Below are 13,347 nucleotides of genomic sequence, written 5' to 3'. Positions count from 1 at the left end.
TTTATCTTTGACAAATACTTTACATTTTCATTAGTATTACGAATCGACGTGTACCGAAACTCTATACTCCTATACGTACCTAATTCTTCTCATGTCGGGTACCGCAAATCCGAACCCGCACCGCATACCCACGCGAATGCCTATTATGTGACTATGGTTGTACTCATGGTTCTGGATCTTTCTCTTGCATCATCCATCTAATTATAAACAGGTTGCAAAAATAATATTGATAAATCTCACATGGGACAAGAAAAAGTTGTATACACATTACCATGATGCATCATGCTTATATGCAGAAAATTGGGAAAGAGGATTTAATTAGGCTTTCACAAATCATAGAAGCAAGGTCTTAAACACTTATTATTACCATGAATGTCAAATTTAATGTTGTGTTCACATTATCGGTAACATTACATCTATATAAATGGAAGCTTTCATAAACGGAAAGCAAAATATTTCATATCCATTACCTTGAAAGAAAAAAGAAAAAATTAAAGAATCCTCCAATAAAAAAAATGCAAAATTCCGTAGATGCTGCATTCTGTTCATCTAAAGAGAATGAATGTTACGTGTTTGTGAAAAATAAGTATGTGGTTGTGAATTATGCCCCTGGAGGCAAAAAGAACCAAATAATTAAGGGTCCGGATAATATTACTGATGGGTTTCCGATGTTTGTTAATACGGTGTTTCAGTGGAAAATAGATAGTTCCTTTGACACCGAAGACAATTTGGCATACTTATTCTCTGGAGATCAATGTGTGAAGATAGACTACTCTCCAAATTCACCAGAAAATGCCAGATTACTTGAAGGTCCAGGTCCAATTATTGCCATGTTTCCTTGTCTCAAGGGAACCATATTTGAAAATGGAATAGATGCTGCAGCGAGGCATAACACTGATCACTGCGCTTCCTTATTCAAAGGAGATGAGTGTTGCGTCATTAATTTTCGATCCAATAAACTATTTCTCAGTACTCAAAAGATTACCATATATTTCCCACTATTTCTTGGAACTGTCTTTGAAGGGGGTATTGATGCAGCTTTTAATTTTAACCCTGTTAATCGTGACGTTTACTTTTTCAAAGGACGATACTATGCACATATCAACTTAGGAAACGGCTTTCCTACGCGTCTGTTTATAAATGGTTACATAAAGCTAATAAGGGATGAATGGCCCGCCCTTCGAAGCATATTATAATATGCTAGATCTAATCGTACATCACTCTAGAAAGAAAAGAAAAAAAGAATTGGCGACAAAACTTGAATGTTCTTTATTATTATTTTGTTCTTTTCTAGTAGTGGGTACATGAGGTCAATATTGCTGTTTAACTTTTGCACCTTAATTTCATGTCTTGCTTGTTTTGGTTGTTGTCCAATTCTGGGAGCATGACTTCTGGTTCTGTCTTGCTCAGTTTGGTTTGGGGTTTCTCCTCGTTGGTGGTTCCCTTTGCTCGTGGTTTGTTTTTCTGGTTCTTTGCTTGTTGTGGTTCTTACCTTTCTCTTGTAATGTTACTCTTTCTCTGTTTTAGCATAGGTGTTTGATATCGAGTACTTCTCAATCGTTGTATTAATTGTACTCTTTTGTTTTCTATATAATATATATTTGTCATTCAAAATAAAATGTAAGCGAGAATTGCATTGTTGTTTGGTTTCTTTTTTTCTTTTTTTAAATGTAAAAATCTACTAACTCTGTTTCAAATTGAGTGTCGTTTATGATTTTTACACACAAATTAAGTAATGTAATAATAATGTCAAACAGAAATTATCATGTGACTAAATCTATTATATAAATTGCAACCAGGATTTCAATTGGTACAAATAAATTATAATACAAAGAGTATGGAATAAGGTACAAGTCAAAAATAGTGAAATTATAAAGCCTGCAAGAGAGAAAGTATTGATCCAAAGGCTTCTCTGTTAGAAGCTGTTACCATTTGTTTGTAGAGGAATTTGAGACTGCAGATCAGATGTCCGTTGAGTTCATGTCTGCGTGTTGTAAAGGTGTTCTCATATCCCCTCGTAATAGGTGTTGCGTGTTTTGCTTTCGACACAACGAGAATGTTAGCCATATGTTTTTTCTATATGCTCCTTGAGTTTGAAGATTTGGAAAACGGTTTGCAATAGTCTGGTGCTTGTGGATGACTACGAAGTTTGACGTGGAGACGTATCATTGCGCGCATTAACCTTCGTCACGCTTGCAACTGTTTTAATTCTGCATCGTCCAAATTATTGCAGCTATCGGATACCGCCCTCTGGTGATGCCTGAAGATGTTAAAATTATTCTGTTTGATGCTGCCTGTATTTTTGCTGGTGCAGGATGGCTAATTTATGTAATTGAAGATGTAACTGTTATATGTTGTTTCTTATAAAAAAAAAAAAAAACTATCAATTGAGGTCAACTATTGTTTTTTGTCTAGTAACCTAGTGGCTATAACTTACATATTTAAATGTGAAGAAGTGAGGTATCCGTGGTTCGAACCCTAACCTCTACATAAATTATTGAGCTAAGTTCACCGGGGACGGAGGTCAAATACTGTTAATTAACATATAAAGTGTATTACTATTATTTGGAATGATTGTATTGTACTTGGGGGTTGTTCGGTCAAAAATAAAGTGTACTACTTAAGACATCTTTAATTTTCTTTTTTTACCTATAAGTAAATAACATTGATTCATATAAAGTACGTTGATAAAAAGCAAATTCAAAATCGTTAAAAACAAAAATGATGAATATTCAAATAAATTCACAACATTTATATTAGTATCATAAAACGTACAATACATATGTCTAGGCATATGTCTATATTCAAGTCTCCGGATCTGCAACGTTGAAGACACCATATTCATTAATTGCATTTGCACTTTGACAAAATTAATCTTTCAATTGTATCAAATAAACAGCGCATTAAGAAGGAAAATAAAAAACACACCGCAAAAAGATGAGATATCAAAAGAAACAAAATCGTGTTAAGACGACGAAATCACAAAAACAAATGAAAGAGAAAGATGCATACAGGTGGAAATCACTTATTTAATAATATTTAGGAAATATGTACGAGTAATCTTTTCTTTAACTCACATGAACAAAATAGATTTCGTTTCTGATCCTTAAAATTTTAATTTTTCGCTAGACGTTGTGACTCGGGTTCGAACCCGGAGCCTCACAGTTGTGTGTGAGTTTAACTATAAAAATTTGGGTTATGCTGACAAGTGTTGTTAGGACATTTGTTAAGCATTCTGAAAAGGAAATGATTTATAAATTTTATGTAGAAAAAGTTTTTGTTTTTAAGCTTGAATGTGTTGAATGGATAATTTTCAAAAAATATTTTTTCTTTTGACTTCTAAATAAGTACCCTGAAATCTTTTTTTTACAAAAATTTAGAACTTTTTAATATATGACAAATTAAATATGAATTTATAAAATTTCAAAAGTTCACGATAATCTATACATCTATACTATATATAAAGAAAACTACCTCTTTCAGCACATTTTTGGGTTCGATTTTTCTTTCCAAAAATACCATTAATTTTAATTACAAATAACTCATTACAAAATAACACGTGGATTAGTAATATTCCTTTCAAATACAAATAGCCAATTATAAATTAACACGTGGATTAGTAATCCATATTATTTTATTAATATAAGTTACTCTTCCTTAGCCGTTGATCAACTGTAACAAACGTGAACAAAAAATAATGGTAAAGATTGGACTTTAAATCCACTAAAAATAAATATTAGTAACAAACGTGAACTAAAAATAATGTTAAAGGTTGGACTTTAAATCCTCTAAAAAAATATTAGTAACAAACGTGAGCAAAAATTATTATTCAAGATTGGACTTTAAAGCCTCTAAAAAATATTAGTAACAAACGTGAGCAAAAAATATTGTTAAAGTTTAGACTATAAATCCTCTAAAAAAATATTAGTAATAAACGTGAGCTAAAAGTAATGTTAAAGATTGGACTTTAAATCCTCTAAAAAAATATTAGTAACAAACATGAGCAAAAAAATATTGTCAAAGAATTGAACTTTAAAGCCTCTAAAAAAATATTGTAACAAACGTGAGCAAAATTTAATGGTAAAGATTCGACTTTAAATCCACTAAAAAAAATATTAGTAACAAACGTGAGCTAAAAATAATTTTAAATATTGGACTTTAAATCCTCTAAAAAAAATATTATTAACAAACGTGAGAAAAAAATATTGTTAAAGATTGGACTTTAAAGCCTCTAAAAAAATATTGTTAAAGATTAGAGTACTATAAATCCTCTAAAAATAAGATTAGTGACAATAACGTGAGCAAAATATAACGTTAAAGATTGAACTTTAAATCATCTAAAAAAAATATTAGTAACAAACTTGAGAAAAAAGGAATGTTAAAAATTGAACTTTAATTATCATCGGTTTCCAGGAGAAGAACATACTTTGTTGTCATTTGACGAGGTTGAAGGGGATACTCAACTTATATCAACATGAATTCTTAAACTCAATTGCTCAAGGAAGTATCCCACCATATTTTTTAAAGGTAAAAAAAGGTGCACCTTTGATGTTGTTGCGAAACATAGAACCTCAATATGGGTTGTGTAATGGGACACGATTGTTATGTCGTGGTTTATTTAAGAATATGTTGGATGTGGAAATCCTAACAGGAAGCAATGCTGGAAAGAAAAAAAAAAAAAGCATTCTTGCCCATAATTAAATTAAAAACAAATGTGAGTTCATAACTTCCCTTTGTGCTTAGTTGAAAACAGTTTTTTGTTAGACTAAATTTTGCTATTACCATAAATAAGTCACAAGGGCTGACCATTCCCAATGTCGGAATCTATCTTCCACGCATGTTTTCAGCCATGGTCAATTATATGTAGCTTTTATCAAGATGAGTTTCTCAAAATTCAATAAAAGTTATCATTAAAGTAGGGAAAATAGAAGGAGAATATGGAGACTTTACGAAAAATGTTGTTTTTAAAGATATTTTTTTATCGCAATCATATCAATTTTTCTTTTACATAACATGTAAATTATACATTTATGTTATGATGTTACTAATTACTATTAGAATAAACAATAAAAGATCATTGTTTTATCTTTATTTTATATGGAGGCAAACTAAAATATGTTGAGTTCATAAATAATTGTTATATGTCTGACAATATTTTGTTTATAAATCAATATATCAATAATTTTCATTAATATTTAAAAATTTAAAAATTTTAATCAAAATTATACAAACAAACATAATAAAATAATGACATGCGTTAGCGCAGTAGAAAGAGCGAATAGATAGATACGATAGTGTCCGTCTTTCCGCTAGTAATAATAAAATCCTGAAGGTGAGAAAAGTCTCATTTTTGGAACTGGCCTCATAGATGTTGTTATTTCTGTTACCAAACTACTAGACTCATTATATATCACTATTAAAATTGGTTATGAATCTTATGATCTTGTCTCATTGATAATGATTTTTAATGTCACATATTTTGAATTTATTAATTAGGTTTCAATGGAACAATTGATGGTCAAGGTTCTTATTGGTGGAACAAGTTCCACAAAGATGAATTGAAACTCACCAGGCCATACTTGATTGAGATTATGTTCTCTAACAAAATTCAAATATCAAATCTTACTTTGTTTAATTCTCCATCTTGGTTTGACAAGAATATATATTTTTAGGTTCAAAGTTAATTTTATAGTATGATTTGTCTTTCTCTGATGCAGTGACATTATAAATTCATGGACTTACCATTACTGCACCAATTGACTCTCCCAACACAGATGGAATAGTTCCAGGTAATAAAATATTAGTACTAGTCTTGACATTATGACTACTGGCATCCAGACGGGTCCGTCGGTCCGCTTTTTTTATTGCGCAAACACGTGTATTTAAACAAAAGTGGTATATTGAAATAGAAAGTTTACTTTTGAGTAGTAGTTATTCCATGAACAAAGAGATATACATAAATAGTAAGAGAGGATTATAACACGCCGTAATTATTGTTTATTTATACAAATAATTTTAAACATAAGATAATTAACACGTCTCTCACTTAACATACTTCATATATACTATCCAAGATGCAACAATAAAATAAGGACATTATAATATCAAGTCATTATCTAAAACTTTCACCATGGTTCGAAATGCACAATTAGTCTCTTTAGCACTTTGCATTCAATATTGGAAGATAATTTAAGAAACCATTGGATGCCAAACAATTCTCACAAACTTGAGAATAATGGATGCCATTTACAGTATAAATGGAGAATAAAATAAGCAGTCAAACACCAAACTTGAATTACATAATGTTCAAATTAAAATATTTAAAAAACAGAAGAATAAATATAAGACAAAACTTATAAAAGGGTTCTCAAATTTCCTCTAGACCATCTTTGGAATGATGGCATGCACTCTCTACCAATTCAAATTGCACTGTCTTTCCTGTGATATTTTCCATAAGGTTAACTTGTTTGTTTGCATTAAAACGTCATTTCGTATTAACCCGTATTGGAAATAATAGGCTATTCCTAACCAATTTCTGAAAACACAACATGGTTGAAAAAAAAAAAATTAACACTTCATATTCCCTTATTTTTCATAAGTAAAGGCATGATGACATCAAAATGTAAAAGGAAGCAATCAATAGAAACAATTTAAGTCCTGAAACCTACATTATAAGTCACAACCTTTAGTTTGAAAGCAAATCATATAACGTCTGAAAAAACATTCATACAAAATAATCAAAACACATTAGTAAGTAGGAAAAATAATAATAGGGAGAGACCCTCCTTTTCCGAGCCAAGGAGTTGTATGATGCCCTTGCCCGAGCAAGAATTTCCCCATCTCAGATCCGATGGTCCGGTTTCGGAATTCTTCTATTTGCGATCTTTACCCTCGTAGTGGTCTATCCCACGTCTCCAATACGGTCCCCAGACGACTCAGGCTTTTTATTTGGCTTTCTTCTTCTTCTTCATCCCTCTCTCTCCATTTTCTCGTGCCGCATATCCCACTTTTTAACTACGAATGAATATTTGCCTGAAATAGATAACGAAGTAGCACACTCAACAAAAAAGGTAACAATGGCATAAAAACTCAGTCACTCACTCACTCAGTCACTTTGTCAGTGTACCGTAGAAGTTCCCTTATCGGTAACATTTTTGTAAACGTGATTAGATAAACATTTTAATATTATTTTATAAATAAACTGGTACCAAATAATTTAGAAAAAAGAAGTTATTATAGAGTAAAATTTAGATTTATTAAATTCATGCAATTACAAATAGATCAAGTTATGGGTGTCAACAATGTCATGATTTTTGCCTTGCTCTGGTCTTTGCTTAATGTATTTGTTATTCCCATATCAATTATACACATTATTAAATTGCAAACCTTTAACCATTCTTTAAAGGACATCCTTTCCTCTTGCCATACATCATTTGAGTTTTTTTAACAAACATTTAACAAAAGCCAACATGAGAAATATGAAAGAAATACCTTTATCCATTCCTTTGCTTTTGCTTGGTTCACTCATGTGAATATCAAAGGAAGATACTTGAAGGCAAGAACCATAAAAACTAAAATGAAAAAGAAAAGAGAAATAAAAAGGAGGATGTAATGCAATTGTTGTCCACTTTCACAAAGGCACAAACCGTGGAAACAAAAACCACTGTGCAGTTATTGTTTTTAGAGGGCTAGAATATAACCAAAATATAAGAAAAAACCAACTCCCTTTAGAAGTTTTATGGAATGTAAATTAGGCTACACCAATAAAAATATGTTATAGATAGATTATATATTTCAATGTCAACAACCACGCCTTATAGAAGGAACAAAAACCAAAGGAGAAAAAGAAGAAAAAAAAAGGCATGGAAGAAATGAGCAGAACAAAAAATTAATCACCGTAATAAGTGTGAAAAAATTGAAGAGTAAAACTTATAGAACCATGTTGGTGGAATCCTCACCGCCGCTGGCATCGTTTGCACTCATGTTGATTGCATAGCAGGCTGCCACTCTACTCCAACTCTTCAATTTAACAATATTCTATGAATGGGATGTGGTAATGTTTGTAGGTTATTTTCTTGATTGAGGGCATCAGTTAACCTTGCTTTCAGTTTGACATATTCAGTAATCAAGTTTCTCATATAATGATAATTGGGAATTGCATTAATTTTAAAACCCCCACAAACAAAAACAATAGTTTGCAATGCAAAAATAGCAAACAAACACTAATTTTTAATAATTCAATTGATGAGAAATCCTGCCTACAAACACGAAACTTACTACCTTACTTTGCCGAAGATGGCATATGTTCTAAAAAGCACCATGTTCTGGATAGCAAAAAGAAAAAATTAACAACATGATTTGAAGGAAACACAATAAGAGAACTAGAAAGGAAATTGGAGAATAAACTGAGACGTGCGATTGAAAAGAATAACTGAAACCAAATTCAAACTCAAACAAAAAAAATCCGATTAAAAACAAACCAACCATCCAATCTTTCCCTTTCAGGGAGAGGTTGTAATTCAAATATCTCATAAGGGAGGGGAGTATAAATTTTACCTTTCAAGGGGGAAAAATGTATATTTTAACACAAGAGGGAGGGGAGGGGAGTGTAATTCAAGCTTCTCTTAGGGTAGAGAAATGTAATTTACTCTTAAATATTTGAATGTAAGTTATGTAACCATATTTGTCAATGTTACCGACACCTTTCAAACACTCGAGATGCCTTCAATGTGAAGTGTTGGTGCTACATTGTATTACCAACTATCTTGTTTGATATTTTAAAGATTGTAAAATATATATTTTCCATTTATACAGATTCTTCTACCAATGTGAGGATTGAAGATTGTCAAATAGTTTCTGGTGATGATTGTGTTGCTATAAAAAGTGGTTGGAATGAATATGGAATCCAATTTGGAATGCCAAGCCAACACATAATAATTACAAGGCTTAAATGTGTATCACCTGATAGTGCTATGATTGCATTAGGCAGTGAAATGTCTGGTGGAATCCAAGATATTAGAATTGAAGATCTCACAGCAATGAATACATAATCAGCTATTAGAATCAAAACTGCAGTTGGTAGAGGAGCATATGTGAAAGGTATATTTGTTAGAGGAATGAAATTGAAAACAATGAAATATGTGTTTTGGATGACAGGTTCATATGGATCACATCCTGACCCTAGCTTTGATCCAAAAGCACTTCCTAACATTACTGAAATTAATCATAGTGATGTTATGGCAGATAATGTTACATATTCAGAAAAACTTGAAGGTATCTCTAATGATCCATTTACAGATGTTTATATTTCTAATGTGACTATTCATAATGTTGGAAAGAAGTTCCAATGATATTGAAGGGGTTACAAGCAATGTGTTACCTAAACCTTGCTGTCAGAGAAGGAAGAGAAAGTTAGCTGTCCATTTCCAGATGACAAATTGCCTGTTGAAAATGTTCAGTTGAAGACTTGTTCCTTAAGAAGGGTCTCATTTTTGTGACCAACTAATGCACTAGAATGTTGAATGTAATACATAATGACTTCACTGTCATCTATTTAGGTTATTAAAAAATAAAATTAAAGTTATCATAATTATACATTAAAGCTGTTATTTGCTTAGAAAAAAAAATGTTGGTTAAGATTGTGTAAGCATTTTATCTAATTCATAATGGATATTATTGAAGTCTCTAGGTTTTGATGATGTTATCCATACTCTCCTGCATAATAGATATTAGCATTGTTTAGTCTATGCGTAGGTACGTAGTAGAAACTGTTAAAGCACCCTAGCTTGTGTGTCGCTCAAGAAATGGTATCTATAAAAAAGAAACTGTGTTTTGTTTTGCATGAATCGACTCACTTATGCAATCGTATCACAAAAAGCCTTTGACTTGATGTGAAAAGATTCAAAACATCTATGAATCGATTCATGTTGAATTGTCTCAATTATCTATGAGTCGTATCACAAATTGTCTCTGACTCTCTCTGAATCGATCCACACCAACTCTGAATCGTCTCAACCTTCCTTCTGGGCAGTTTGAATCGTTTCAAATAGTACATGACACGCATCAATCTTCATAGTCTTTCTCTCTTTTCAGTTTTTTCGTTTAGCTATTTGAGTCGACTCACAAATCAATTGAATCATTTGCAATTATTCACTCTAGGTCTCAAAAAGTCATTGCACATGAATTCTTCAAGATTAAACACTTTTCTTAGAATCACTTTGTTCTTTGAGTCACATTGATTTGCTAGGGTGCTAGTAGGGATTGTAAGTTAGTTCTTTCAAGGAAATTGGTTGGGCTTAATCAAGGTTCCAAAGTGAAGTGAATAATCTCATTCCACCTCAAATGGATTGAGGGTCTTTCTAACCGTTCTGGAGGTCGAAGGGGATTGCTTACCGGACGTAGCATCGAAAACTCGAGTGAAGAGTTCGAAGGGGTGCACGGGTATTCAAGGATTCGAAGATTCAAGGAGCACGAAATTCAAAGGTTATTTGAAGTTTGGGGGAGTGTTTGCATAGGGGTTGAAGGTGGATGACCTTCTTGAAGGTGTACTTCATCAAGAGTAGACGTAGCTCTAGCGATGACGAGAAAGAGCGGACTACTATAAAAATATCGGTGGCATCTCTCTTTCCCTATCCTCTTTACTTTTTACTATTGCATGTGATTAATTGAATAATTGTTAGGTTAATTGCTAGTGTTGATCTATGTTGTTTTCATTAAAAGATAATCTAATTCATTGAATTATGTTTTAACTAATTTGTTTAGATCAATTGATTGCAACATCTGTTCAATTCTTCAATTTCATATGCATTGTGTTTTCAATTGATAGCTTAGTAATTTTGTTCATATAGGTTTGGTTTGAAATTTTCTAAAAGTTTTTTACATTGTTCAAGGTTTATTAAAGTTTGATTGAATATAAGATTTGTATCGTGAATCTCTTAATTCTAGATTAAACCTTATTGCGCATAGATTTATCTTATTTGTATATTATTGTGATTGTTCGTCAACGTTTCCAATAGTCGATTTCGTTAAACTCACTTTTTATTATACTCCTGAAAAACTTTTCAAAAAAACTATTCACCCCCTCTAGCTTGCAAACTAATTAGCCGTATAGACCAAACTAAAGCATTTTTATGTTAAGTAGATGGACCAATTTTTACTTGCTAAGTAGCATAAACTACATTCCCTAAAAAAAAACAAAAGGAGCATAAACTACATATTTATTTGTAAAATTGGCAGATAATATTGCTTTATTTCTTAAATATAAGAGATGCATTGGAGGAGATAACGAAATACAATAATATTACTACTTAAGAACTTAACGAAGTATATGAAGTTAGTTTTACAATGTTTGATTTGTCTTTAATTTGTTACATGAGTTGCCTAATACTTCGATAGTCTAATCCTACATGCACACACCTAACATTTTTCACAACATATGACTCAAGAAATTATTCATATGAATCAAGCTCCAATAACACATTTTTATCTATATGAAAAACTCAACTATGTTCTTAAGGGGAAAAATTCAACTAAGTTAGTGTGACAAAATCAATTAGTTACGATGTAGCTATTTTTCTGTTATTCTATTGATATTGATTAGCGTGACACAGAAATAGCATTGCTTTCTTTCAATCCTTTAAGGAACCATATCACACAATCCACTTTTTGATGAAACTTAGAATTTCACATCATGTACAACTGAGGCATTGGACGATAATTGTGACTAAAAATGAACCTTGATCCAGGTATAGTGGAGAATTCAGTATATTTTGTTGAAATTTAGATCTAAATAAAAACATAATTCATAAAACATGTTCAACTATTATGAATCGATAGCGGAAGCAAACAAAACATTGAACATGATTATTATAGGATCTACGACATGTTTGATTTACCAAGAATTAGGGTATTAGGAATACCTGGATAAAGCTTTCATGACAGCCCTCTCAACAACAACAACGACAAGGAGAGAGGAGGTGATCTGAAGCAAACATCAACGGTTAGTGGCAGCTGATTTGGTTCTTCCTCAACTTGTACATTTATGCCTCAAGTTCTCTTCAGATGGGGAGAAGAGAGAGTTTTGTCGTGTACAGTTTGGGGACCATAGCCTCTTTTATATTGGACGGTTATTAGGTTTCCCATTATTCCGTTAATGGGTCATCCGGACATCCACTCATTGAGTCCATATTGTAACACCCCGTTTGTGGACGTTACACATATCAACTAATTAAATATTTAATTAATTATCCAATTAGAACCATAATAGTCTTATTACTTAATTTGATCACTAATCAATTGAGGCTCACAATTGATAAATAGTTAATATAATTATTATTACGATATTTGCCCACATAATGATATTGGAATATAATTAAATAATAAAATATTCCAACAATCTCCCACTTGGGCTACATATCTTAATAATTATATCATAATTCTTTAGGCGCGCGTCTGAATGCTATTTATCTTTAGATTTCAACTTTACAATCTGGCCCATCTCATACATTAATAATGGGATCACCGCGGCTGTCGTCACTGACGTATAACGTGATAGAACCCCGACGACCACCATATTAATGCACATGAAAATTTCATGTAATGTGATCTCTAAATCATGTCTATTTCCAACTGATCCAACAAAAAAACTTTAGCGAGATCAAACTGAAGTTTTCAAATTCAATATTTTCACAAAATGATACATAAATGGTTATAACAAACATCACTTCATGAACTTTATTTCTGCAGAAAATCATAACATAAAGTTTGTATCGATACCAAAACTAAAGTATAGAACTTAAGATAAAAGAGACTCCCACTAAATCCAAGACATTCTTAATGACAACAACCATATGAAAGGCCTAGGTGTCATGTCTTTGATTAGTGGTATAGCTAGCATAAAGTTTGTCTCTACATATTCTATCATCCAACAACAACTATAAATCTATAAGGCAATAAACTTTTAAAGGTTGTTGAATAACTATAAGAGTGAATTATGTCACTCTATAACTTGAGTGGTCTTTCAATACCTTTAACAATATGCAACCAAGTGACATAAATACTTACAGTCATTTCTTGAGTTAGGATGTGTATTATCTACTTACATCCAAAAGCCAAAGTCTGACACATAAATGATCTCTAAATTGTTAGATCTCTGATGTGAGCATAAGCTCTCTTGTTCTCTTTAATAACCTTATGGTTGCTTTTTCAACAATTCAAACTTTGAATTGCTCAAATATCTGCCAAACAATCTTATTATATACGCTATTTCCAAATGCGTATAATAAAGTCATACATAAAAATCCTATATGCAAAGTGTAGGAAAATATTTAGATTTTTCAATTCCTAAAT

At 31.7% G+C, this 13,347-nt stretch overlaps 1 protein-coding gene and 1 pseudogene across 1 annotated transcript; both read left to right on the top strand.

The window, feature by feature from the left end:
* The first annotated feature begins 463 nt into the window (after positions 1-463).
* Positions 464-1,628, top strand: LOC25496450 (albumin-2). The gene has a single exon (XM_013596777.3). The coding sequence runs from the start codon at positions 516-518 to the stop codon at positions 1,194-1,196; it is 681 nt and encodes a 226-aa protein (XP_013452231.1). The 5' UTR covers positions 464-515; the 3' UTR covers positions 1,197-1,628.
* Positions 1,385-9,497, top strand: LOC25496449 (probable polygalacturonase; annotated as a pseudogene).
* Positions 9,498-13,347: the final 3,850 nt, after the last annotated feature.

Source organism: Medicago truncatula, chromosome 6 (genome assembly GCF_003473485.1).
Source record: "Medicago truncatula cultivar Jemalong A17 chromosome 6, MtrunA17r5.0-ANR, whole genome shotgun sequence".
NCBI lineage: Eukaryota > Viridiplantae > Streptophyta > Magnoliopsida > Fabales > Fabaceae > Medicago > Medicago truncatula.
This window is presented reverse-complemented; position numbering and strand designations above follow the sequence as displayed.

What these genes read in the sequence shown, in the direction of transcription:
- LOC25496450 (XM_013596777.3), top strand. Translation starts at nt 516, where the DNA reads ATGCAAAATTCCGTAGATGCTGCATTCTGTTCATCTAAAGAGAATGAA.